Source organism: Lissotriton helveticus, chromosome 12 (genome assembly GCF_964261635.1).
Source record: "Lissotriton helveticus chromosome 12, aLisHel1.1, whole genome shotgun sequence".
Classification (NCBI taxonomy): domain Eukaryota; kingdom Metazoa; phylum Chordata; class Amphibia; order Caudata; family Salamandridae; genus Lissotriton; species Lissotriton helveticus.
This window is the reverse complement of record NC_136073.1, coordinates 822,256,059-822,283,552: the sequence shown is the minus strand read 5'-3', so window position 1 is coordinate 822,283,552 and position 27,494 is coordinate 822,256,059. Positions and strand designations below refer to the sequence as shown.

General features: G+C 43.0%; 1 protein-coding gene across 1 annotated transcript in view; it reads left to right on the top strand.

Moving 5' to 3' along the window:
- Positions 1 to 25,272, top strand: part of LOC144799527 (CUGBP Elav-like family member 3) — a 211,944-nt gene extending 186,672 nt beyond the window's left edge. Inside the window, exons 9-13 of the mRNA XM_078670896.1 lie at positions 675 to 740; positions 1,709 to 1,816; positions 5,918 to 6,061; positions 8,541 to 8,674; positions 19,394 to 25,272. Coding sequence (XP_078527022.1) covers positions 675 to 740; positions 1,709 to 1,816; positions 5,918 to 6,061; positions 8,541 to 8,668 — 446 coding nt within the window. The 3' untranslated portion in view covers positions 8,669 to 8,674; positions 19,394 to 25,272. The remainder of the gene's footprint in view (positions 1 to 674; positions 741 to 1,708; positions 1,817 to 5,917; positions 6,062 to 8,540; positions 8,675 to 19,393) is intronic.
- Positions 25,273 to 27,494: the final 2,222 nt, after the last annotated feature.

Sequence of the window (27,494 nt, the reverse complement as noted above, 5' to 3'; positions counted from 1 at the left end):
GATCGGGTAGATGTTCCTGTCGAGTGGCAGCGCCCTCAATGCGAATGGAAGGTTTCTCAACGTGACCGTTCGTGACGGCCCGCATTGAGAAATCTCGCTGGTAGGTTGTCTAGCATTGAGTTTTCCGCGCTCGCCAACTTAAAGTTGTTGAGCGAGGAAAAAACTCCACTCCGCTTTGCAGAGCGGACTTTATCAGAACTCTGCGTACTCCGTGAAGTGTGGAAATCTCTCCAAACTCCGCGAACGGAGCGGGGTTCACCTTCCAGGCCTAGATATCAGTCACTTTTGTGATGGAGTACTCATCAGCCAAACTCCAGATGAGGTATTAAGACATTTGACAGTACTGCAAAAGAAAGGTTATTACATTTAAGATCACTAGTACAAAGGATATGTGACTCCTTGAAATGGATAACACCCACAACGAAATCTCTCAGAAATTTGTTTATGACTTATAAATGTATGAAAGTTTAATAAACAATATTCTTTTGTATTTTGGGTAAGATATCCCTTGTCAATTGTGGTTCCCTGTGTATACCCCCACACTGCCCCAAAGATATGGGCTCAGCCAGTCAAAGCCACCCAAACCAGCCCTTCCTTTATCGCCTGTAGCCCCGCTGGTACCCACTCCAGAGATTTCACTTGTGCCATTTGTTTTCCTATTGTTGTGTTTTTAGCTCAGAGTCCCGCCGCCCAATTGGACCCGCTCCAGCAGGCGTACGCCGGCATGCAGCATTACACAGGTACGGTATTGTGCCAGGTGAGCCTTGTGGCAGAGGCGTACAGTTACAACACCATGGGAACCACAATCATTATAGTGATGTCATGCTGGGAAGTGCTCTGACAACTGTGAGGTCATACTAGGAGCAGTCCTCACTCCTGATGCATCACACTGGGAGTTTCACACACTGCAGTGACATCACAATTGGAGTTTCACTTAGTGAGCTGACTACACACTGGGAAATGTAATGACTGCAGTGACATCACACTAAATGTTACCACCAACCATTGCATTTGGAGCAACCCTTTAGACGGCGCTGTCGCTCTGGGCGTTGTCTTTAGAGCTGTACAGTCTCACTGGACTCCATCTTTGCTGTGTTTGAAAAGGAGTCTTCAAGACAAATCTGTGTGGCTCCCCAACAGTACACAACCCCGAGGCTTTCACATCCTCCTAAAACGACCATCCACCAGAAGCCACACAGGTAGCCACATCACACACCTTGTTGTGTAGGAAACCAGATTGTAAAATCCAACCACTCACCGGCAGAAAACACACCCAAAAAAATGCCACGCAAACAACACCACACCAAACGCCATAGACATGGCAATGTGATGCTTTTCAACAGCCCAACCCACACAAAATCTTGCAAGCAGTCAGTAACAATGGCAAATATCTTACCGCTGACCCTTTCAGGTGCAAATAATGCACGGCCCTCGGTCTCACATACTGCCACGCCCTACAACATTCCAAGACCCTGGCACACCTGGCCCGGCTATATGCTGTGGATACTAGAGATTGTGTAAAACATAAAACAAACAAAGGCTTAAAAACCTGACATGAACATGGCATTCTTAACCCACTTTGAAGGGGGTGTGTTATAAAGGCCTCCTGGTTATGGGCATCTGCAGACTTTATGGGACCAAGGGGGCTTTCTTTGGTTATGTCTTACCGATATGTTTTTTTCTTTCCTGTCCTGGGGGTCTCCGGCAGCAGCATACCCAGCAGCCTACGGCCTGGTGAGTGCAGGGTTCCCGCAGCAGCCCACCTTGGTGCCCCAGCAACAGCCGCCACCACAACAACAACAGCAGCAACGAGAAGGTATGGGCGGCGGTGCGCTTTGTACAACAAAGGGGTTGTGTGCTCCCCAGAGTCTCTGTTTCCTGCAGAGCTGGAGTGTTCCCAAGAGAGCCTGGGTGTTCTCTTGAGGTTGATGTTCCATAGAAGGTCTGTGTCTTATTATATAATGTGTGTTTACATTCACTGAAGCCTCATGTCCCCAGAGAACCTGGAAGGAGTGAGAGAGAAAGAGGGAGGGGGTGTACTGTGTGTATCCTGGAGTTAAGTCATTGTTTTTCTTATTGCATCTGTGTGTGTGTGTGTCCTGGAGTCTGTGTGTATTCCAGGAAGCCGGTGCTCTACCCAGGGAGTCTGTGTCCCTCCCTGGCATGATAACTCTCTTTGCCCCTTCTGTATGTTCCCCAGCGAACCTCAACATGACAGAGTGCGGAAAAGAGACAGAAGTTGATTGAGAGTGAAGGTAGTGTGTATCCCAAAGAGTCGGTGTGTATCTTTTGCGTGTATCCTAGAGAAGCTGTGTGTATCACAGAGAGTCTCTGTGCATTCCAGACACCACAAGTATCCTGAAACCTTTGTGTTTGCCTGTTAGTCGCTGTTTCTTATAGAGAGACTGTATGTCCCACAGGCAACCTTCACCATAGAGAGACAGAAAAAAGTAATGGAGATAGAGAGAGAGAGAGAGAGATAAACAGACAGGGAGAGGGATGGGAGAAGAGGTTGAGAGAGAGAGAAGAGACAGAGAGATAAAGAGACATAGAGAGAAAGAAAGTAATAGGGAGACAAAGAGAGATTGGAGAAGAGGTTGAGCGAGGGATAGAGAAGAGACAGAGGGAGAGAAATAAATAGACAAAGAGAGAGAGAGATGGGAGAAGAGGTCCAGAGAGGGAGCTGGTTGTTGTGTATCCTCAAAAGCCAGTGTGCATCCCCTAGCTCGTGTCCATCCCAGCTGCTCTGTGTGTATCCCCTGGAGTCTCTGTGCATCCTCTGCATTGTATGGATCCTCGCATCTTTTCATTCTCCTGGGACTCTCCATGTCCCACAGGGAGCCTGAGTCCTACAGAGGGAGGGGTGCAGGCCGTGAGAGGAGAAAGAGCGCGAGAGAGCGAGCTTGTGTGTACCCCAAAGAGTCCTTGTGTATTGTGTGTCATCGGTAGCAACTGCCCTGTAGTCTTTTGATGCCCATGTGTGCACCTCAGGCATTGTATCCTGACATCTGGTATTCTCATGAGTGTTTATCCCACTGAGTCTTTGAGTTACAGAGAGAGAGAGAAGGAGAGCTCGCGAGAGCGCACCTGCCTGTCTGCGTGCTCATGCGCGTTTGTATCGAGTGCTGTTGGTATTCTTGAACCTGTGGATTTTAAATGGCCTCTGTGCTTCAGTTTGCATCCATGCTATTTTATGTGTATATTTAGGGTTATCAGGAGCCTCTGTGAGTTTGTGACCTCTGGTGCACATACATCGCATGTCTTGTGTCCAGTTGCATGGATGTGCTCGATTCCTTGTGCACCCTTGTACTGAGGTGTCACCATTAAGGTGCTCACCTGTAAGGATATTTTACATTCCATACATTCTGTTGTTACGATGTGCCACATTGTTTTTGTCCACTTGTTAGGATGTGTTACATTCTAGGCGTTGTCCCATGGTTTCGCTTGTAAGGGCATGTCACATTCTATGAGTTCACTTATAAAGTATTGTCCTATAGCATGTGCCCACCTGCAAGGATTTGTCATACTCCACCCGTTCACTTGTTACTATGACAGGGCTGTGTCGCCTTCGAAGTGTTCAATGTTAAAGAAGTGTCACGTTCCAGCCTTTGGAGCGCAGTCGTTGAGTTAACTTCAAAGGATGCTGAACACTACGTAGGTGAACTAGACAGGAAGTGTCTAATGCCTTGCACAGACTACAAGGAATAATCCAACTCCTTCTGTTAACTCATAGACTAGAGTGGTGTGTTCACTGGATGGGTGTATCACAATGCATCTTTCCATTGCTTGGAATGGCCCCATCCCATGTACGCCCTTGTAAAGACAGACCCCTTTCCATCAGCTTCCTTACAATGCTTCCACATCTTTCAGTGGATAGTCTTGGCTTCACATCATGTGTCAGTTTGCAACCAGGAGTTGTACAATGTGTTTTACTGTAATCAATAGATCATTTAACTTGACCGCCAAAGCGACTTTAGGTGTTCAATATTGCGAAGCTACGTGTGTTTTATTATATGGGTGGGGAGTTGTGTATTAACAGTAAATTGGCTTACATGTGTATGAATAGGGTGGTTAATCTCAAGAACTCTGGAATCAGGGTTGTGAATCTACAGCAGTGCAGGGACCAATGAGGCCCCGGACTGTACAATGGTAGGAGTTCTAACTCCACAGTATTTTACACGGTTACCTTCTGTGTTCTGCCCTGGTGATTGGAATTTAGCAGTCTTTTGATTGTAGCAATATAGATTAGCAACATATTGAACTACAGATCAGCAATGCAATGGACTGCAGATTACAATTAGGGCCCCCGGTTTTATGGTATTTTTTTTTTTACGTTTCCTTCTGTATTCATCCATATTTATTTTTGGGCCATTTTATCTGTATTTATCCATATTTATTTTGTGTTTTGCGTTTAAATGTAGTTGAAAAACTTTTACACATTAGCACAGGTGCACCACATTATACATTGGACTACACATTTGTATAAAATACATGTCCACAGATTATTCTTCAAAAAGTATCTTCCTTTATTCAGTGTAGGCCTCCATATTTCTGACTGTTAAACATCAAGCGTTTCTATTGCCATAAATTGGAGCAATGCGCGAGCGAGGAAGTAGGTCTCTCCCAATCTTAATCCCAAATAAGGGAAATAAGCGGTGGGCAATAATAATTGCACAATATTCGACCAAAATGAGTCGAGACGATCCTCACCACCCAGCTCATTTTGGTCGAATATTGTGCAATTAATATGAAGGCATCGCTTATTTGATTAATGAATGACCTAGTCACTGAGGGACTTTATAGTGAAGTTCCATTTGCCCTGACGAAGTCCTTATGACAAGGACGAAACGCGTTGGCTGTATCCCAATATTCCTGATTTGTTTTTAAAGCCTACACTGACTAAAGGAAGATACTTTTTGAAGAATAATCTGTGGACATGTATTTTATACAAATTCGTAGTCCAATGTATAATGTGGTGCACTTGTGCTAATGTTTAAAAATTGCTATATTCCTGTATGGGGACCACATTGTAGCAGTGGTGTGTTTCGAGTGTGCACACTGTTCTGGATAACTCCACACCATTCATATTACTTAAGGATAGCAGGGCAGGTGCATATGGGGTTCCACTGTTTAGCCTATTTTTCCTCCTGTAGTTGAAAAACTGTACATTGATTTAACTTATGGACGCGCACTCATACTTTGATGTCTGTTGTGTTTTAGCTATTTAAAAGCTGTCAAATATTGCATAACAATACATCCACTGGTAAATACTAGCATTATACCATAATTGTGTGTTGACATATGCCGTGATTTAAATACATTTCATCCTGTTCCCATGCTGTTTATCTGCTCAGCTGCTGGCCTATAATTAATCAAAGACAGCATGGAGAATCACTTAAAAGGAGCAAACTTTCTTAAATTATCCACTTTTAAAAATTAATGCAGACAGAAAACACATTGAAAACTGTCTGTATTTATCTGTAATCATCGGTAAAAACAGAAAACAGGGAGCCTTAATTACAATACACTGGACTGCAGAGTAGAGTACACTCAGCTGTTGATTAGTAATGTATTAGAGTGTGCAATAGCAGTACATTGACTGTAGATTACCAATTTACTTGATAGAGCAAGAGAGAGACAGAGGTGCTGGATTCCAGTGTATGTGGACTGTTGGTCAACATCAGAATTTTGGAAAAGCTGCTGGATCAAGCACTAGCAATGGTGAATTTTATGTTTAGTAACTGGCCTTTGAAATAGCCTCATTCATTCTATTTAATTCTGAAAATCGCAATGTTTGGGATACACAATAAGGTTGTGCACCCCTTTTTGTGGGGGATATGATTTCTGTGGTATTCAAGAATCATGACGAAGTTCATTGAAGCTTGCCCTCTCCTCTTCAATGGTATTCTTCTTTTAGGGCCCGAAGGATGCAACATCTTCATCTACCACTTGCCTCAGGAGTTCACCGACTCGGAGATCCTGCAGATGTTCCTCCCCTTCGGAAACGTCATCTCCGCCAAAGTGTTTGTGGACCGGGCAACCAACCAGAGCAAATGTTTTGGTAAGAACCACCGTCAATGTTTCTATTTTCCCGCCAATACATTTTTATCAATTTAATTTAGTGGTTATGTGAGTGCAGTATGCCACTTTGGCTGACTCAAACCTATTTGCCTAATGTTGGGAGTACCAGGTGTTAACACCAGTAGTGGCGGTGAAATGGTTGATGTAAGTTCTTAGCAGTTGCTTAGTGTCATGGAGTAGCCAAAACGTTATCAGCACACCCGTGCTGTGTGAGTTAGCGATATGGACATGCTTTGATAGTGGAGGGGACTGCTCTAGTCTTTCTGACACCAGCTGGAGGGTTGGCATCGATTGACAATTGGTTTCCAGTGCTTGGAGAAGGACAATAGGTGCGCAGCTGCAGAGGCCGACAGTGCCAAGAAAGTACTGGGTCGCGTACTTGTTGTTGGAGGTAGAAATGTAGTTAAAAATAATTTTAACGAGAAAGCTGCGAGTTGAGTTTCAAAGAAAAATTAGATTTTTTTGCCCAGCAAGAGAGACATTGTTATATTACAACATTTCTCTAAAAACAGAAATGTGTTAAATGTATGCGCAGTTAATAAGAAAATTGTGAAGAACACATGTAGCGAGAGGAGAGCTCTTGCGCTAAATCATGCAGCGTAAAGCAACAGATCAAAAATAGACTTGTGATGTGACTCATAGGTGTAAGTTGGGTATTTCACGCCAGGCTGTTGAGAAATCGCAGACACCTTCAAATGAAATGCGACAACAGAACAGTTTTATAAGGGGTGGTCAACATTTGTTTTTCTCACTTAGATGGGTCTATAGGCAGCCTTCTTCAGGACGGGGTAGCCAATTGGCGTTGTTGCGTGATGCTGAGATGTAGATCTGTGCTCTTCCTGAGAGCTACATCACAGCTTGGCCAGGGGCTAATGTACCACTGTTTGAAGAACCCTAATGTAGCTGAAGCGGGTAAGACCGGGCTGCGGTGCAGTGTCACATGTCCTGGAATTGTCCCTGTCTTGGGTTGGTCGCAGAATTATGCAGAGCCTGTGATGGTCCTGTGTGGTGACAGATCAGCTTTTGAAGTGTAGCTCTTTCAACTAATTACAGAGAGATGGCAGCAATATGGCCTGGTGTGACAATGATTGTTCGTTCGACGTTAACACTGGACTCTGCAGGCATCACCTACAAAACTTAAACAGATACTTCAGTCTTTGATTCCGCTTGGGACTTTACGTGGGACAGGGCAGCAAAGACACATTTGAAATTGTCACAGGTCCCTTCTTCCAATTTCTCAGTTCCCCCATCTTGTTTAGGAGCTGAGAGAACTTTGGAGGAGGTTTACTAAGATTTTACTCTGTTTTTGCATCACAAAATTGAACCAAATCAGTGCAAAATCTTATTTTTTCTGGTTTATTTTCCAGCGTTCATCTTGTGTAGCACTGGAAATAACGTGAAAGCTTTGCATTACTTTGCGCCATGGGGGCGTACCATGGATGGTTCATGGACGTTCCCATGCAACCACCCAAGGTTTCCAATGCTAGACTCTATTTATTGGAGTATTTAGGGTCCAAAACTGTGCCCTTTTGAAGTAGGTGCAAGGAAGGAGAAATGCTTTCATTCCTCCTTCCTTTTCCAACTTTGTACGTGTGCTACACTTTACAACACACATACAAAGAGCGAAAAGGGTTACATTTAGTCTAAGCATGGTATTTTGAACTGGACAGCTGTCCTTCCAGTACAAAACCTAAGCTAGACTCATAGAGACACCCTTGCACTATGGCACAAAGGTGTCTACCTGGCACACAGCAGCTGATTTCCGCGCCTGTGCTAGGGAGCGGGGAGGAGAGTGGCATATTTCGGTAAATATGGCCCTCTCCTTAGCTCTCCTTTTCTCGCAGCACAGCATTTGCGGCTGCTGCGCTGCGTGAGCAAATGGTAAACCTGGCACACAGGTTTCCAGATGATGAAGCAGTCACCAGTTCGCTGTTGGGAAAACCAGGGGTTATGGAAGCAACACTAGGTGCCCATTGTACCACGATTACTTTACAGCTTTCACATCTCGCCCTGCCCATAGGCGTTCATCAGCCTCCTGTTTACTAATGAGGAAAGGGGGTAAGAACAAGGAGTTGAAAGCTGCAGAAAGTAAGCCATGCCCTTAGAGCCGGGCGACTCCTACAGTTCTGTCACTGCCTTCATGACTCTCTGGCCAGGGGTAGTAAAGGCAGGTCCAGGGGAAACAAAGGGAAAGCCAATGGTAACACATCCTCTACTCCTTGTACCCACATTACCATTGGGACATCTAGCTAGTTAGCGAGTGTGTCTCACCTCTGCAGTGGGAAGGCCTCAACTCCTAGGTGATATGTAGCTTTTGTTTGTTGTAGTCACCTTCCTGAATATCTCCCTGCTCCATTATGGTTTTTGTCATAAGGATAACAGGGGCTGACTATGCATTGGAATACTCAGTACTATTGAACGATCACTGAACCTTTCTCTCTCACAATGTTGTTTTGAAGGTTTCGTAAGTTTCGACAATCCTGCCAGTGCGCAAGCCGCCATTCAAGCCATGAACGGGTTCCAGATCGGCATGAAGAGGCTGAAGGTACAACTGAAGAGGCCGAAGGACGCAAACCGGCCATACTAAGAAGAGGTGAGTGTGGGGAGGGTTTGACTTTCTTCTCTGTGGGCTGTCAGAAAATGAGTGAAGAGTGGGGCTTCAGTCTACGAGGGCTACCTTATGGATGAGGGGAGGCAGGGCTGACATTGCTAAAACCTGCCTGGCCAATGAAGGGAGGTGGCGCTTCCATCGCAGAGCCCTGTCTGGTGAGAGAGTCGGCGAAGCAGGCTTTGCGGAGTTCTGCACTGTGAGCGTGGGGATACGTTGCATCACAAGTGATGGAAAGAGGGTTCTTTGACTCGTCCTACCTAGACGGATTGTCTAGTCTCCATCACTGAGCACTGCATGGTGGGTGAGGGAAGATGAACCTCAGTCACTGAACCCTGTCTTGTGAGCATTGAGACATCTTACCTCTCTTGACACTGCTTGATGTTTCAGGATAGCTGGGATTTGCATGGCTGAATGTTGCCCAGTGAGTAAAGGAGGGTGAGACTTTTATTTGTGAATGCTATCTGGTGAGTGAGAGAAAGGGTTTTTTTCCTCACAGGAAGGATCCTCGAATGGACAGGGAAGGGAGCCAGGAACACCCTCATAATGTGTGTTAGGCAGAATTTGTTATCGGCGACAAGTGAATGTGTGGACTCTTTCACCGTGCTTCATACTGCTTCTAGTACCATTATCTCCTGTAGTTCCTTTTAGCTTAATGCCATATCAAAACGAAAAACGCGTTCACACAAAATTAAAAATAAATATATCCTTCACTCCTCCTGCATATCTGATCCAGTCGTGATCCGCCCTATCGCTGGATGGAGGAACAGTGTCTTCGTGATTGTAGCCCACTTTGTCTGGCTCCACCCACTTCCCATGTTTCTCTTCGACCAGACAACTTACAACAAGTGGAAAGTCCTCGTAGCATCGTGTGGCACTTTCGTCTTTGGCACGTGATCCTTTGTAAAGTGAATAGATCACTCAAGAATCTTCAGTATCATCTATGTATCATCTGACCATATCCAGATGTGCTCCTTAGTTTCCACCCTGGAAATCATCGGCTAATTGTAAAAGGTAAAGGACTTGGGTCAGAAAGAAGCAGAGGCCTGTTGGTTACTTGTCCAATCATACCATGAGGTATTTAATTGTCAGCCAATATTCCCATAGGGTTGTAACCATCAGCCAAAGCCTCAATGGATGCTTTCCTTATAGGACAAGATTCTAGTGAAATCTTCATTGTTACATTTGATGCCATAAGGCTGTTGTGTTACTACTGTTTAGAGCAGCCATACACTTACTGCACAACTTTCCTCAAAAGGAGAACATACTTATCTTAAGGTTCACAAGATAGTTCTTCTGCACCGGCCACAAAAATAAATCAAAAACCACTTTCTCTTCCTGATGGACCACCTTTGATGCGCTCCATCATAAAGAACACCCAATAATTAGTGCTCTATGCAGTTTTGTTATTAAACATAATTCCATTAAGGTTTTTTTTTATCACCCACAGCATCACCGGGGGTCTCCTGTCATAAGATGTTTCTTGTTACGTCTGTTATGGTCAGTCCAATAATCAAGTTTGACCATTTGCCTTACTTTTTAGTTTATGATTGACAAAATTAGTTTTCAGTGTAAAAACCTCTCCTTTGGATCAGCTCTGTGCTAAGTGTTTCACCAAGTGCCTTAAAGATTTGTCTGTATGTCTATAAACGGAGGAAATACCTCTGTATACCTAAACGAGGGATTAGAAAGCCCTTTTCCCACAAGCATGACTTTTATAAAGGAAAATAACTCTTCCACTGTGGCCTTGCTCTCAGTGTCAAAATCTATATACAGAAATCTGAAGGAATTCCCATTTTCATCATCAAATTTCTATGAGCTCTGGGAGCCAATAAATAGACATTAAACCATCCTTTACTGGAACTGTTTGTTTGTAGCATGTGTAGCTGGAGATCACCTGCTTTGTACGCTCCTGCCATCTAGTGTTGGGTTTGGAACATTACAACTTGAGATTTTTCAGCATGGTTATTGAAGGTTCCAAATGGCGGCTATACTATGAAGTGGAATGTTATATTATATTCCATATTGCTTTTTTATGGAGCATTATGAATGCCGTCAGGTGCTTTCAAACTGAACGGAGGAAGTGGGAGAGACAATTATTGTCTGAATAGCCAGACTGTCGCGGCATTGTGTAAACCCCAGAGCATCGGAATCTCGGGCGATAAAGAAGCAAGCAACGCCATATTATGGCAGCATTGCGCTCTTGCACAGTGGTATTTAGGAATTGCAAAGAATCGCTGAGCCTTGACTCCTAACTGAGTGATATTTCAGGAAGCTTTCCCTCTGTGATAGAGGACCATAGTCATGGAAGCTGCAATGCTCTGTAAGAAGAGACTGGATGCTTTTGTTTACTAGCAGCAATGCAAGCCATGCAGACCTGGGAGCATGTAGTTACATATATTGAGCTTCAGTAATGCTTTAGCCGCAGTATGTTAGACTACCTACACTTGAGAATTGGATGGATTGGGAAGAGCAAGATAGACCTCATTCCTATAAGCAGTCTGAGATTAAATAAAGGCGTGAACAACTGATGGCGGCAAGTCAAGAAATGCTGATCCAGGTGCATTTGCTTGAGACAGTGCAAATACGACTTTGCCACAGTGACAGCCGGACCTCAGAGTTACTAAACTTTTGCACGCGGGCTCCAGTGCTATGAAGAGCTACACCACGTTATGCAAACAAGAGCCAGCTTTACTTTCCTGTGCAAACTTTTTTTGCATCACAATTCTGCATGAGGGCAGCATTAAATGCCATTGCGTAGCATAGTGCGAAACACCTGATGGTTTATTAACAGGTAAATCAGTAACTAAATAGGTCTGAAATTAGATCACACCCTCTCTAAACATGGATAATTTAAAAAATAATGATGGGGTGTTGTAATATTCTTGTCGACATTATCTGTATCTGCCCACAGGCACTCCCTCTGCTAATGCCGTGGGATGCTTTTTAAAACCATGTACAGACTGCTGGGAATCCAAGCACTAGTAGGTAGGAGTACTGAAAGCATCTAAATCCTGAAGGTATCATGCTGTAAAAACAGAGTTACAAGTAAGTTGGTTCTTCTTTTTAATACTTCACCTATACCTTGACCCATCCCATTTGTATGTTTGTTTCATTGTGATCATGCAACTTAACCCCAGAATCCATTGTGCTACAACAGAGATGAACCTGTGATGTTCTTGGGTGTGGGAGCAGCCTCTATAAAGACGTTGCTTTCATTTATGTTGGTCAGTTAGTTGCAAACAACAGAGGCAGCTATGCTCAACCTTCACCTGATTGGCTAAGGGCCTGGCCACCTTCCCTTGGACCTCGCGGGAGGTTTGTGATAAAACCGCCAAGTGTGGATGTCTCGAGATGTCATACCATGTGGTCTCATGTTAGCATCAACTAGTCTGTGTTTTTCTTTCAGACCCTATTTTTTTTTTAATCGCTTTTTAGCAACATGCTCCAGCTCACTCTGAGATGCTGTTTCTTTCAAGGCACTCAGTATTCCTTTTAAGAAACAAAAAAGTTTGTTTGAGAGAGTCAGCCTTACTCTTGCTTGCCACATGATGCAGCCTCTGTTGCGGGCTAGAAGAGAAGCAGCTCACAAATTTAGAATGGAGACCTTATTGAGCACAGAGCCAACTAATTCTGCCTTACGTTTAGAATCGCTGTCTGATATCAGACTAGTGGAAAAGCATTCAACCTGTGGGAGAGCTCAGCTGTCTGCACCCGGCCGAGCTCCATCCCTGAGTCTGTGAGATATAGCAAGGCAGCGGGGCAGTTCTGTTGCCCACAATCGTAACCTATATGATATGTGCAACCAACCATATAGCTCTATGCAGTAAGGCCTACCTCTAAAAGATCTGTGTAACACAAGGATTGTTCTGCTGCCTCAGGTCAGGTTAGATGTCTTCAAAGTCTGAGATACCCAGTGGATACCCCTGCTGTTTGAAATCTGATCCTCTAAGAGGTGTGCTGGTCTGAAGGACAGCTCTGAGTTGGAGGATAACTAACCTTGTCCTACCTCATCTGCCTCTTTCTAAAGTTGATGATGTTAACCATCACCTGCCTTAAAAGCGAGGCTTCAGGCCATGTGACCAGATTTGTGCCAGCCTGTTTATCCTACTGTGATAGATAGACCTGGCATGCCATTGTTGGTCTGGCTGAAGAGGAAAGTGGCCTTCTTTTGTCAGACCTAATGATAACCCAATGATTTAAAAGATGAATACAATGCAAGTCATGAAGTGAGTTCATCATGTAACAACATACCTACCTGATTTAATGGTGGTTTACTTCCCCAGAGCACATCTTTATTCCCTGCACCCACACCACAGGAAGGTGGTACAAAAAGTGCCATCTGACTTGTCGTTTTAAACTATATCAGTGGGACTAGCAGAAACTGTAAACAGCTTCTCAGTTATATTAGAAGGCTGACATTCCCTGTGAAATGTGGCCTGCATGAAAGGGCCTAGATCAGAGGTGTCCAATGTTTATTACATGGAAAACTGGATTTGAGACAGATTGAATTGATAACCACATACTGCATGAATGAGCTCTATTGCAAATGGTTTTATTTAAATGGATCTTATGTGGATATCCTGGCAATTTGGCATGGATCCTGCTTTCTGGACCTACATTTGACATCCTTTGTCTAGATTCATACATCCAATGAGCTAGAATACTTGTTTTGCTTTTTCCTATTAAAACTCAGTACTAAAAGTACACCAACAGACCAAAACTACTTAGACATGGCTGGGATAACTTATTATCCCTACAACTATTATGTAAAGAAGAGATCACACCTGTCACGTACATTCTGCAAGTGAAGCCTAACAGTCGTATATTTTTGTGTTATTTATTGTTTTCTTTTCCAGAAGAAAAATATTTGGATAGACATATTTGAACTTTCATGCAACCAAAAAAAACATATATTTTCTTTCCTTGCCGCACAAGTCATCTCCCGGCAGTGGCGCGTCATATCTCGCCGTGACTACGAGGTTAACCATTCGCTGTCATGGCAGAGTTAGCTCCGCCCTTGTAAGTTGCATCCAAACTGAATGGTTGTGTTGTTGTTAGAGCAAGCCTTTCTTTTCAAACCAAAGAATTAAGAGTAACGTCATGTGACTATTGTCGCTGCGTTGCATGACGTTGTGGCGTATTAGACGTGACGTGCATTTCCTTTTTCTTATTTTTTTCACCTATGGTTTCAGTGATCATGTAGTTTGTTAATTTATCAAAATACATATGTAAATATGTATCTCTATATTATTCTTTCTCTGTATTACTCTACCCCTTTGGCATACTCTTTTCCTATGTCTTGATCTTTGCAGACTTCTCGTGACCCTGATTGTGTTGTGGAACCCCTTTTCATGTTGCCTGTGCCGTGGTGTTCGTGTGTGGGTTCGCGTGGGGTTGCCATTTAGCAGAAAGTTCTCCTACTATTTACTGTTTGATCTCGCTGTAGCATACATTAACCTACATTATTTTTACTTTTTACTTTTTGTCTGAAACTTTTTCTCCATCGTCCCTTCACCTTTTGTGTTCATGCACTGGCACCCATCCGTGGCGAATGTACGCTGATCCTTTAGTGGAAATGCTGTCTCCATATGTTCACGCTTACCAACAACATAGACTAGGGCAAAATCCGACACCTTTGTCCTATTTATTTTAAAAAGCTAAACTTTCTTTTTAAGTATTTAGTTTTTTTGTGGAGTACTGTAAGCCAGCTTTTGACTACTTTAATGTGAGCATAGTAACAAAGGAAGCTCGGATTTCTTTTGAATTACCAATGATGTCCAAGCAAACAGGATGTTCATAGATTAGCCTTTTGGTCACCCTGCATTTCTTAGGATTCTCTCCAGTAGTGATATGTGATTTGGAGCAATATATAGAGATTTTCTTTATAGCATTTAATAAGTGTAAAATTAATATTTCCTATTCCATCTTCCTAGTTTAGTGGGTAAAGGAAGTAAGAAGACTAAAGATAAAGGGCCTTGTTTGGAGTTGGGTGAATGCAGTTTATCTGTCAAAAAGTGGTGGGAGTCGTGTCCCCTTAAGTAAGTGCTCCACAATCCATGGGTGCGCCCTATTGATCCCACCACACCTGGGCAAGAGGTATAGTATATATAAAGACGGTAATGAATCGAAACGAATGAAAGGATGACTCTAATAGAAAAAACATCAATTAATTAATCTCTATTACTGGATGTCACTATCTAAACCAACATTATCATATGATTCTTAAGTCACAGGCAAACACCAGTTCCAAGTCTTGGGTGTTATTTATGGGGCAAACAAACAGTTAATACATTTACAAAACACAACAACATATGATATTACAAATACATGTAGAAAAACGTATCAATATACTTATTTTCTCTTCCACAACAATTGATTGATATATATGGCTGCAATACTCAATAGTCCATAGCAGTCCTTAAAGGGGGTAGTCCAATGCAAATACACACAGGAGGCAACAAAAGAACGCTCAAACGTCAGTAGTGTGTATCCCAATTATATGCACACTGTTATGATTTTTTGGACTCCTCCGATCCAAAGAGTCGACGTGTTTCGGCCCATCCATTCCGGCTTGTGTGTATTTGTATTGGACTACCCCCTTTACAGATTGCTATGGACTATTGAGTATTGCAGCCATATGTATAAAAATATTGTTGTGGAAGAGAAAATAAGTATATTGATATGTTTTTCTACATGTATTTATAATAACATGTGTTGTTGTGTCTTGTGAATGTATTACCTGTTTGTTTGCCCCATAAATAACACCCGATACTTGGATCTGGTGTTTGCCTGTGACTTAAGAATCATATGATAATGTTGGTTTGGGTAGTGACATCCAGTTATATAGATTAATGTATGTTTTTTTCTATTAGACTCATCCTTTCATTTGATCCTATTCATTACCGTGTTCTTATATACTATACCTCTAAGTAAGTCAGCATGAGTGTCCGTGGCCCTTTAAATATAGTGAACTGTAGTTCCACCTCGCCAAACTCTAAAGAAGGTCCAAATGTATGTTGCTGACCCACTCATGTTTTAAGTGAGTAAGCAGGACTTGAACTCGGGTCTCATGATTCTGCAGTTGAAGCCTTAACCACTAAAATACATTTACTGCCAAAAAGATGTGATTACTTGCTGTGATCTTCTATGAGGCAAAGCAATACTGCAGGATCGCTGCTGCATCGTCTATTTTAGCTTGGGACTTCCTTAATCCTAGTCCCTAGGATCTACCATCAAATGGCCACCATTCAAGATATGTTTGAGGATGGCCAGTAACCAACTCATTAACTGCACAACATTTTAGGAGAACTGCAGTACCAATGCGAATGTATTGTGAAATACCAGAATAGGAAGGTTCCTTGCATGCTAGAACATCTAGGCCTCATTCTAGGATCCGTACCGTCCTGGTAATTGCACACCTGGTGAATCCCAGTACCACTAGATTTGGTACTTGCATGTGTGCAATTACCACACCGGTTCGAGTTTCAGACCTCAGAATGGTGATCAACTTTCGCCTGAGATGTGTTTTTCTTCATTACGAGGTTCATAGACTTGGATTGTGTGCCGTTGGCCCCCACAACACGTGCAAGGTTGTACCTGGTGGAAATTGTGTGAGCAAACGCCTTCACAATTACCGCACCTCTCCCAACCCACTTCATGTGCAATTTCCCATTGGTGTCCAAGATTATAGTTTCATGGGTCCTAGAACGAGAACGTTTTGCACACTCGCTATGCCAGACGAGCAGGCGAGTGCTGTGAAATTCATGACTGTTTTTCCATCATCATCTGTGAATAACAGTGATCATGTTCATGAATTTACTAAAACCCTCTACCCCACTGTTCATTGCTTGCAGTCCCTCTCCTGGGGTCCGAGGGATCCAAGCTCCTGCAGTCGGACGTGTGATGAAGACACAGGTCAAAACAAGTTGAGCTCATTGTGCTATACATGACTCCTATAAGAGACAGTGTACGCCACCATCATCTGCTCTGAGTCTTTGCATGAGAGGCAGACCAGAAAAACACAGCATTTTATTATAGTATTTCCTACATGGTACGAAAGCGCTCATGTGCGTGGCTTCTGAAGCAAACTACAACGATAAGTACATGCTTTTCATGATCATAGTTTAGTTCCCTGAAATGCACAATCTAAAGCTATCCTTATAAATGCCTCCTATGGTAAATATTGCAGAGGCAATACATATTGAGAGCAGTGGTTTGTAGTGATGTTCTTCCTGTTTAAAATTTAAATTTTTGAAAGGCATTGCTTTTCCAGATTACACTCTGGGTTAGATTTACTTAAATTTTGCATGGGGCAATGCAAAATGCTTCGTCAATTTACTAGCCGCCGAGTGCAGGGAAAAATTGTATTGCATCGCACGAATACCTAAGTATATCTGCTGTATTAGTTCTTTCAACAACAAAAATGGAATATAGTAATCATATCTCTGTTGTCTGGAAAATTGTTAGAAATTTCTTTTGTAATATTGGTTCCCACAGTCCTCTCAAAAATTACATCCTATTGCTAAAAACCTGAATTTTCTTTTGAATTCGGTTAACCAAGGAGTCCCACAGCTATACTACTTAAGGCCCCTCTCTGCCGTGAGATTAGGTTAATGGTCTTCGGACCATAGATGGTCTTTGGGGCGGAGGGGTTTGTGGCGGAATCCCTCAAAGGAAAGTCGCTGTGTTATAGAGGATTGGGGCTGCCTCGGAAACTTTCTTTTCTTCACTGAAAATCCAATCCATATTGTCAATTTGCTTAGAAAAAAAATTGATTTTAAAGTGGAAAACTGAACATAACCATCATGTTTATAATTGCTAAATGTTTTACTAACAGAAAGTAAAAAAACAGCAAAATGTCTTGGAGGCCAGTTACCTTCTTGAGCTCCAAATTTCCATAGGCGTTTTTCCTTGCTCTCTCAACACTTTCATTTTACAAACACAATTTAGTGGAGTGGAAACTTTTGGACTTTTCTTTTTAAGTAGTCCTCATTAAACACTCTCAAATTAATTGTCCACTTGCAGTGTTTTACGTCACTTGGAAGTGTGAGGAAAAGTCAGCACAGAATATCTTTTTTGTCCACCTTTCGTGTAGGAATGTCCTTAAAGTGCCACTGTAATCTTTTACTGGTGTGTAACATTTTACATTGTAACTGTAAGACATTATTAGTTGTATGTCATTTGGCGTGGGGCGGTTAAATAATTGACTATAGATGCCAAGAATAAACATTTTCGAAAAACGTTTTGTTAGAGGGAACACAGTGTCTGTCACCGGTAACCGGTTCCCTTTCATTGGTTGTGCTCGCTATAAGGAGGGTTTGGCAGGCCACCGGAAGTACCCTGACGTGCACAGGAAGTATGCTTTGAGTCACAATAAAACACGCTGCAGGTCAGAGGGAGGGAAGCCTCGTGACAGGAAGCCTACTTGGTTTTCTTTCCGTCCCATTATTAGAATTAATAAAAGCAATTTTGAACAGGCGTCCGGAAAATACAGCTAGCAGCAAATTTCTTGTAGCAGGATGTAGGAAAACGGTCTGTGAACGTCCTGTTTTTTTTTCTCCAAGAGAGACTATTAGGAAGTTGTGATAATCAGATGAAGTTCTTGTGCCGTAGTGCATGTCAGAGAAAGCACACTACTAGTAAAGGAAGTGGAAGATTGTCTCCAGGAAGTGAGCTCTGAGTGGTCAAAAAATGTCCCCCACTAGTGGATTGCCCCCTTTAAAGTAAGAAGCTCTCCACCTAAAATGGGAGCTAATAAGAGCTCCTCTTTCTGTTTTGCAAAGTTTGTGTCATTCAGGGTTTTCAAGCAATATGGTTGAAAACACAGGACTGCCTGCATTTCATGGTGTTCAAAACCAGCCTCTACCCCCTGTCCATGCAGCCTGACCCCTGGCAGGCTTGACTTTTCCACTTTGACCCTTGCCATTGTCAGTTCATCCTAAGCCCCGCCTACAGCACGTCCATGTGATAGGCTCCTCCCCTGGTTTACACAGCTATAAAACACTAAACTGAACAGGGTCTGATGCGTAGATGGATGCAAGTGAAATCTTCTCTCGGCACGAGATGCCAGGACATAGTTTTATGGCCCATTAGGAACTAGGCCTGGGCAACATTTTCATTATGCCGACATAACCACGAGCAATGTCAGTCATTTCAGGTTACGCTTGTTATGCAAAATTTCCAAAATTAAATCCTTACACCACAGGCCGGAAACTTGCTGAAAAATGATAGGGTTGGAGCACATCAACAACGTGAGCAGCTGTCGTTCGTGGATTTTGTGCTTTTTTGGTACAAATTGTATTCTTGCATCCAAAATGGGTGGGAGGGTGTGTTACACTAACATAGAGTGCGAAATGCTGGTTTTTGCATTTCACCTCATTCTGGGCAATTTTTGCGAACTTTCACGTAATTACACAAAGTCAAATTAAGCACACCCCTAAAACCCAGTGGGTGCATGTTTGAAAAGATTGCATCATTTCCTGAGCATGCCATGGACTGATCAAGGGCTGAATCCTCTTTCAGGTTTGATGGCTCAAGCTATGTTAAGCATGTTCCTTGCTGGTGCCAGAACACGTGTTATCAGTGGATACAGATGTTGTGCATGTGGCAAATTAGATGTCTGGTGCACAAACACAAAAGTAGCTTTATAAAAGCGTGATACCTAAAAAAAAACAATACTGACCCTTCTCTTCTAAATTTCAGGTCTGGAGCTGACCGGTGGAGGAGTTTGTGTGGAACTTTCCTCTCGCCCTACCCACATGACCATATTCCGTCTACATATCATATTCTCTGGTTCATCGGAGGAGGCGTGTTTCGCACCTGCTAATCTGTTTTTTTGGCTACTGTTCTTTGCGAAGCCAAGCTTTGACAAGAAGAAAAGCAAAGACGACAAAAACAATCAGTGTCTCCTAGAGAAGAAGAGACGACTACAGAAAATAAAACTGAGATCTTCTGCTCCCCTCAAAAGCATTGAGGGGGCGAGGGGGGCGCAAAGGCTTTCACTTACCTCTCCCTCCACGACCTTCGCTACCCATCCCATCTCCCCAAAAAAACACACTAAAAAAACACAAAAATGCAATGCTTCTCTTGCAAAACCTTAAAGAACGTATGAGTCCAGGTCAAGAGGGGAAGGTGGAGGAGAAATGCGTTGGAAGATCTTGAACTGGAGGGTGGACAGCAATGCTGCTGTATCCTAATAGCCGAGGACTTTTCCAGAGGGGTTTCTTTAAGGAAGGTCTCAACTCGCGACACCTCTATAAACATGGACCACAAAACCGGACATTGAGGAGAAAAGACTATCTTATAAGTACAGGATCCTCTTGCGGACCAAGACTTGTCTCGGAAGAGAGACACCGGGTATGAACTACTGTATTGTATGGGGCTGGCCAGGTCTTATAACAGGGGGCTACCAAGTCACCCACGAGAGGGAGCCATCCGGCAATCCTATCAGCCCTCTACCCCTTCCTGCAGCCGGGGAGCTCCGAGATGACGCGTTGAAGGAAAGCTCTTGTAGATAGAAGTAGCCTTTCTTAGTATTTCGCTCTGTTTAATGTTAATATTTTCCGTGCAAGAATTTGGGGAAGAAGGGGGTCTTTGCCAAACCTTTTGTGGTGGAAGGGGGGGTGAAGGAAAGGTGATGGGAGCTCCAGCCAGTGCAGTGGTCTCTGGTGAAGGATGCACATTTGGCATTTCTTCAGTGGACTCCAGGGAGGGTTGTGGTGTGGCCGGGGGCATAGCCGTCGGTGGTACTGGGGTCCAGGGATCTGAGGGGTGACCCCTCCAGTCAGTGATTGAGTTTTACTACCAAACAAGGCTGTGCAAAGCCAATTCCCTGTTTGCAGTAGGCCCCTTGACGCTCGAGCTACCCTACTCAGCGTAACAGCAGAAGGCGGGACTGCAGCCTGCTGGGAAAGGACCATTTGCTTAGTTCATGATATTAATCGTCAACTGCTTACGATAATTTCCAAATGCCGGGGGAGGCTCCCCTGGGGGACATCACAAGATTGTGAAGGCTGCTAGGGTCCCTTACAATCTACCAGGGTGACAAATAAAGCAGGCTCAGCCCTAACAGGATGGGATCCGGCATCCATGTCCTTGCACTGGCACGTCTGCAGGGGTCTTATCTAAATAACTGGCGTTCTGCCTCTTAAGTCGCTTCATTTACGAATCTCATCCCTTACAGCACTTTAGAACTGTCCCTTGAAATAATGCCCGACACATCATTCATTCCCCACACAGCGGCAGGGTGCTCTTAGAGTCTGCGTTAAACATGACACTGACACAGTTGCGGCTGCTACGGGGCAACATTGAAGGGGCGGGAGAGGTTACCATTTTTTATTTGAAAGATACCTTACCAGCGGCCGCCTCTCCTCCGTATTTTTTGCCACATCACAGGAACTGCAAGCACCCAGGCTTCCGGACTCCTCTAGCCAATCACGGTGCTGCTGATAGCAATGTCACGATTGGTCAGAGCGCTGTGGTTCACCGCTCAGATGGGGACTAGGGGCCTGTGAATGTTCTCCACCCAAGCTGTGCATTACTGCTGGTGGAGAACTTGCAAGGTGCGCATGACTATTTAGTCGGGCCAAGGCGGCCTGCTAAACCGTCATGCGCACTTGGAGAATGCCTACCACTCCTCCCCTGCTCTTTGGCAGCCCCACCCAGCACCTACAGAGCCGCTAGGGAAAAATAAAATGATAATAACATTGCGTTATCATTTTATTTTTCTTGTTGGGGAGACGATCCTCCACTTTAGCAGAGAAGCCACCCCTGCACTGACTCCACCTAGTCTCCTGCCTCCACCAGAATATTTTAGTTCAGTTCACATCTTTCTTCTCAGTACAATCAAAGAAGCACTAGACAACCAACTTCAACACTTCCCTAGAAAATGTATGTGTTAGTTACATTTGTGTCCACAGGGTGTCAGTGGTTCCTAATAATTAAAGCAAAACGAATCGCTCTAGTGTGTGGGCATGGAGCGATGCTTGAAATTCTGTTTTTAATCCTAACATTAATTTATTATTCAAGTACATTTTTATATTTGGCATTTGTGTGTCGCGAGACATAACGTTATATTTATTTCTGATTACTTTGAAATCACCCATAAAACACAAACCTTCCCTCTGGAGTGATCGGAGAGAAGCAAAGCCATTCTTAGCCCGTGGGAGATGCCATGAAGCATATGGGGCAGGGGGGGGGGGGGGGGGGTGTACCATGTTCAGAAACTGCGTCTAATCTCGCATCCTTCAAACTTCGCAATTTAAACAATAAAAATGTATTTCACCGAAATTAACGTGGAGCACAGTATAGAAAACAAAGCATTAAAAGGTGATTAGGGATCGGTTTAGATTTAAATGTAGGCTTGGGGGTTTGGGTCAAGGTTAGCATGCAGAGATGGGGTGTAGGGTCAGATTTAGGGTTAGGGTTTACGGGTAATATATAGGGTCAGGATTATGAACGGGGTCATTGGAATTATGTAATGCTGTGGCGTTTTCCACATTATTATGGATTTGCTGCACTTGCAACATAACCCACCATTTTATGCATAATTTACAAATTTTAACCCCAAAAATTGTTTTCTATTCCAAGCAGCTCAAAAGTTAGTAAAACCTCTGCCAAATGAGTTGTGTTCAATGGCAGCCCCTTTGCAAAAGTTCACTGATCACTTTTCAGTTTCTGATAGCTATTTTTAGATATTTAACTGAGACTTTTGAAATTAAACCTTTGTCCATACAATAAAACCCATAGTGATACTATATTTTTATGGAGAGTTAATTATTACATATCAATTGTACTCTTACCAAGAGAAAACAATAATCCAGGATTTTTTTAATAACCACAATAAAACATTTAATTTAATTAAATTGTCCTCAAATACTTGAATAAAATTACATTCTTCCCTACATTCCTGGACACAAAATACCCCAAAGCAAAAATTATTACATAACCTACGATTAGTTCATGAAACATACAATAAATTAACTATCAAAAGACATCCAGTGTTAATATCTGCTAAAATAACTAAATAATGAGGTAAAACTGCCACAAATTGCGCCATATAATGTGCATTTTTTTGCCACATAATTTAGTGAACAGTGCCACATAATTTTCTCCTCTTCTGCCTCATTATTCCAGTGGCCCTGGCTATGGGTTAGAATTTGGGTCACAGTTGGGGTCAGCATACAGGTTTAGCCTTAGGTTAGGACTGGTACTCCAGTGATTGGAGTCAGTCTTTTAGGCAGCCCGCTTAGTCTGCAGAATACAAGAGATCACGCCTCGAAGCGCTTAAGAGCATAGCAACACAAAGAAGGATGCAGTTGGATACTACAGGAATAACACTTTCAAACACTCACATGTACACATCACAAGTTCAGCTGTTTGTAACCGCATGCACTACTCAAGCTCAGCACAGGGGTTGTGCACGCAAGGTTTCGTAGAGCAGGGACATCTTTAAGTAACCTAGTCAGCTGTATCCCTAGTGCACCACCCTGTCCTATCCTGTACCTGTCCTGAGTTTGTGGGTGTCACACATCTCAGGCGGGGCACTTGTCTGTGTCAAGTCTCGCGTGACTAGTGTGACCGCAGGTCGCTTTCTCTCGCATGCAGATGATGTCATGAAGTGCATAAGGTTACAGACTGAGAGAAGACTCAATACCCCCGCTCCTCACTCCTACCCCTAGAATCCATGCAGATTTCCACAGATTGCCCCCTGCTGTTATTGGGAAGGGGCATTATCATGGTTTGAATTATAGCATTGTTATAATGACGCCACCGCACCCAGGAGCCCAAACTAAAGAAAACTTCCACCAGAGACGGGGCAGACCCATGTTCTTTGACTCATTTTGTTTGAATTGGAATAAGGGGTATACTTTGGGGATATTTGGAATTAGTTTAATGTGCGCCCCAAACTTTGGAATGTAGGTAATAAGACAGTAACGTGTGCGTATAAATTGCTTAGTTAGACACTGCTGTCATTTCTAAGCACTGTTACAAGCAGATGTTACTATCACCCAACCTGTGATACTCAAAAGTTCTGAATTAATGTGACCTGAAATCAGATTTCCAGTTGAGTGTTCGTCCCAGTCATACATTTGTAATTCGGATTCGCTGGCCCGAAGGCAAACGCACTCCTGGAACGAGCATTTAGAGCCACAATATATCTGGTCATTGCCAGGCCAACCCTGCACCCTAAAAGAAATTGCCTTGCATGGCCTTTTGGATGTACCAAGACCGTCTGAGTACAGGGAACCAGGCAGGGCTGGACAATATTGCCCCCCTGTAACAAAAGCTGGAGCTATGCTTTTTACTAGCACCCACCCCTCCCACCTTCTCCCCCAAGGCCTGTCAAGCAGCAGTCTGCCAGGGCTGGTTGCTGTTCCCAAAATGGCCCTGGAACCAGGCCTGCTAATTCATCTTTCCCCTCCCTGCGACCATGATTCTCTCAACATCACAAACGAAACAATCAAACAGAGCATCCCTGCTTTAAACGGAGCGCCCTTCGACCCCTTCGGACAAGAAGCCAGCATACTAAATGGCTACACGGAGCTAGCGTCCCTCCATAAGGAACTAAAAAAAATATATAAAAACAAAAAATAGCTCCTGGCCTTTTTGCTGCAAGCCTGTTAATTCTCAATAGTGGCTGTTGGTAGTTTGAAGTTAGTAAGTTGTATTATTCCGCCTCCTTAGCAGGGTAGTTTTTTGCACTTGGTAGTATATTTATTTTTCTCTTTTTCTATGTAGAGTACGGTATTTACATTTTTTTCAAAGTTTGTACCTGCCGTTTTTACTGTTTGAACCTGAGAAGGGAAGGGAGCAATTCCGCTAAGGGTTGCCGTGCAATTCAAAGCGAACTGTGGCCTGTGTGTTTTTAAGTAAATGCACAGCCTCTTTATTTCAAAATTACAGGTGGAAACTGGGAAAAGAAGCTTTTTCTTGCCAGCTGCTGCAATGCCTTTTTTTCTTGAACCCCTTTTTTTCGCAGAAAAAAAGAATCACTTTAAACTGAAAAAATGTAAGATAAAGTCTACACGGTTTGTTTCCCTCTCGATTTCTGAAAAGTAACATTGCTGTACAAAGATATTAAAAAAAACAAAAGACAAAAAAAGCTTTTCCTTTTTCTAATCAAGAAAGAAATAAAAAGTTGTAAAGTAAAGCTCTTGAAAAAAAGAGGCTGTTGTGCCAATGACAGGAAGCCACCTGACACACAGGAAGTGAGCTCACACAGATCTCCGTCTTGTGATGGCCTCTGACCTCTTTTCACAAGGGATGCTTTAAAATCAAACTTTTACCATATGAAAAAAAGAAAATGTTTACAATCTCTTTAATTATCATGTAATTGTAAATAATTTTGTTCAGATTAGCTATGATATGGGAAATTGTTGCCATTTTATCTATTTAAATTTTAGAAATTGACAGTTTTTCTCTCTTGGGGAGTTTTTACTTATTATTTTATTATTTAGAATCTTTTATGGGGAAATATTGGGAGTCTGCATTTCAGACAACATGCTTAATTTATTGGTTATTTATTACATTTTGATTTGTATAATAATTTTTTTCTGTCAAAATAAAGAGGTAAAACCTGAGTAGGTTTGTGATTGATAATTCTTTAACGAAGGATATGCAAGCCTGTTAAGGTATAAAATTAAGGCATCAGAATCAGGATTAATCTCTGCAGAATGTTGACACATTTGAGAGACTGGGCACTGACTTGCAGATCGAGAACTGCAGCAAAGGTAAGAACTTTTTTTTGTATATGGGTTTTAAATGAATGTCCTTTCAGAGTTTGCCGAAAATGTGAGGAGTGAGAACATTTATGTTTCACTCTTAACAGAGAGACTGTCTCTCAGTGCAGTTCATCAGCGTTGGGATATTTCTATAGCCTTATAACCCGACGTAGCAAACTCTACCAGCCATTAAAGGCCCGCTCCAGTTTCTGTGCCTAAAACGTGGGCCTTTAACAAGGGAGCGGGCCTATAATGGCTGGTAGAGTCCACTACAGAGGGCTCTAAGGCTATTAGAACATTCTGCGCCATAAGGTAAAATGTTCTAATTTGTAAAAACAAAGGCCTCTCCGAGCCCAAAGGGTTTAAACCCGCTCGGGCTTTGAGATACCTTTGTTCACAGCAACAGCTGTGAAATGAAAAAAAAACACATTGGAATGTGGATAATCTGGGCTTCTACCAGCCATTAGAAGCCAGGAGCACCCCATTGTCTTCAGTGGAGTACTCAACATTCCAATGTTCTAATATAGCCTTATAGCCAGCCGTAGGGGGCTCTACCGGCTAAGAAAGGCCTGCTTCCATGTTAAAGGCCCGAGCCGAAGGCGAGGGACTTTAACAAGGGACCGGGACTTTAATAGCCGGTATAGCCCTGCTACGAAGGGCTATAAGGCTATTAGAACATTCTGCCACTAGAGGGCAGAATGTTCTAACAAATAAAGCAAAGGCCTCTCGAAGCTCGAGGGGATCGAGCTCAGAGAGGCCTTTGTAAAACATTGGAATGTTGCTCTGCAGACTTTTACCGGCCCGTAGAAGCTTTGAGCACTCCATTGTAGACTCACAACATTTAAATGTTCTAATATGCTTTAAACAAGGGTTTCAGATGTTAGCAGGATCTGGTAATAGAGGACGTATGAACATACACTGGAGGGCTTTTCAATTGAGTGCAACCTGGGCTGAAAGCCAGCTTTGCCCTCTAGAAAAGATTCTAAAAGAGCAAATTAAACCATCTTCAGGGCCCGAAATCTGCTGCTGTAAGTTTGCTCCTACTTTTGGAGCAAGTTTCTGACTTTCTTGAAATTCCTAAGAAAATTCTGTGAGTGCCTCTAGAAACTGGCACACTGTACATGCTGCCAGTTTGGTGGCAGTCTCCCTTTCCTATCATGAAAACTGATGAATTTTGAGAGAACGTTTGCACCTTAATTCAGGCTCAGAAACTACATGGTGTGAATGTATGTAAAATTGTAAGATTCTGAGTGTTCACCTTCTTTTTCGGGTGTGCCCACAACCTGCTCTTATGAGACTCTTGCACAAAAAATATGATTGTCTGCATTTCATGAAGTTAAAAATTTGTTTCCACCCTTTATCCTGGCAGGCAGTTTCCTGGCAGACTCGATTTTTCTACTTTTCCCTTTGCCATTGTTTTCATCCTAAGTCCCGCCTACAGCTCCACCCACCCCCATGTGACTCCTCTGGTCTGCATTGCCATTTCAAACAGCCAAATTGTGTCTGCTGCTTACACAGATGTAGGTGAAATCTCCTAGCAGCCGATGTCAGGACATAGGACCCGATTTATATCTTGGCGGTAAGCATACTCCATCACAACGGGGACGGAATAATCTACTCCATTCTTCTGGAGGAGCAAAGGGTCGTCCACCAAAATATAAATCCGACCCATCATTTATTATGGCCTTATAGGAATACGGGGGTGCTTTTTAAAAAAGATTGCAAGAAGTTCTTCGTTTCCTTAGCGTGCCAAGGACAGATCAAGGTCTGAATCTATTTCCAGATTAGATGGCCACAAACTATGTTTTTTTTAAAAACATATTTTTATTGACATTTTGTATGTTTATTACAATTACACAAGCAATATTTGCAACAATTTTCAATACTAATCTCTTTTATCATTTACACCGGGATACATACGTTTCCTTCTCTAGGTATTTCCCGGTGTCACGTATTGTGCACAAACGCTTACTGATCACCACTCTTTGTGTCCACCGGACCCTGTGTTATTACATTAATGATTTTCATAGTCCCGTTTACCGCTCTTCCCTGCCTTGTCACGGTGGGCGGTTCGGGCCGCT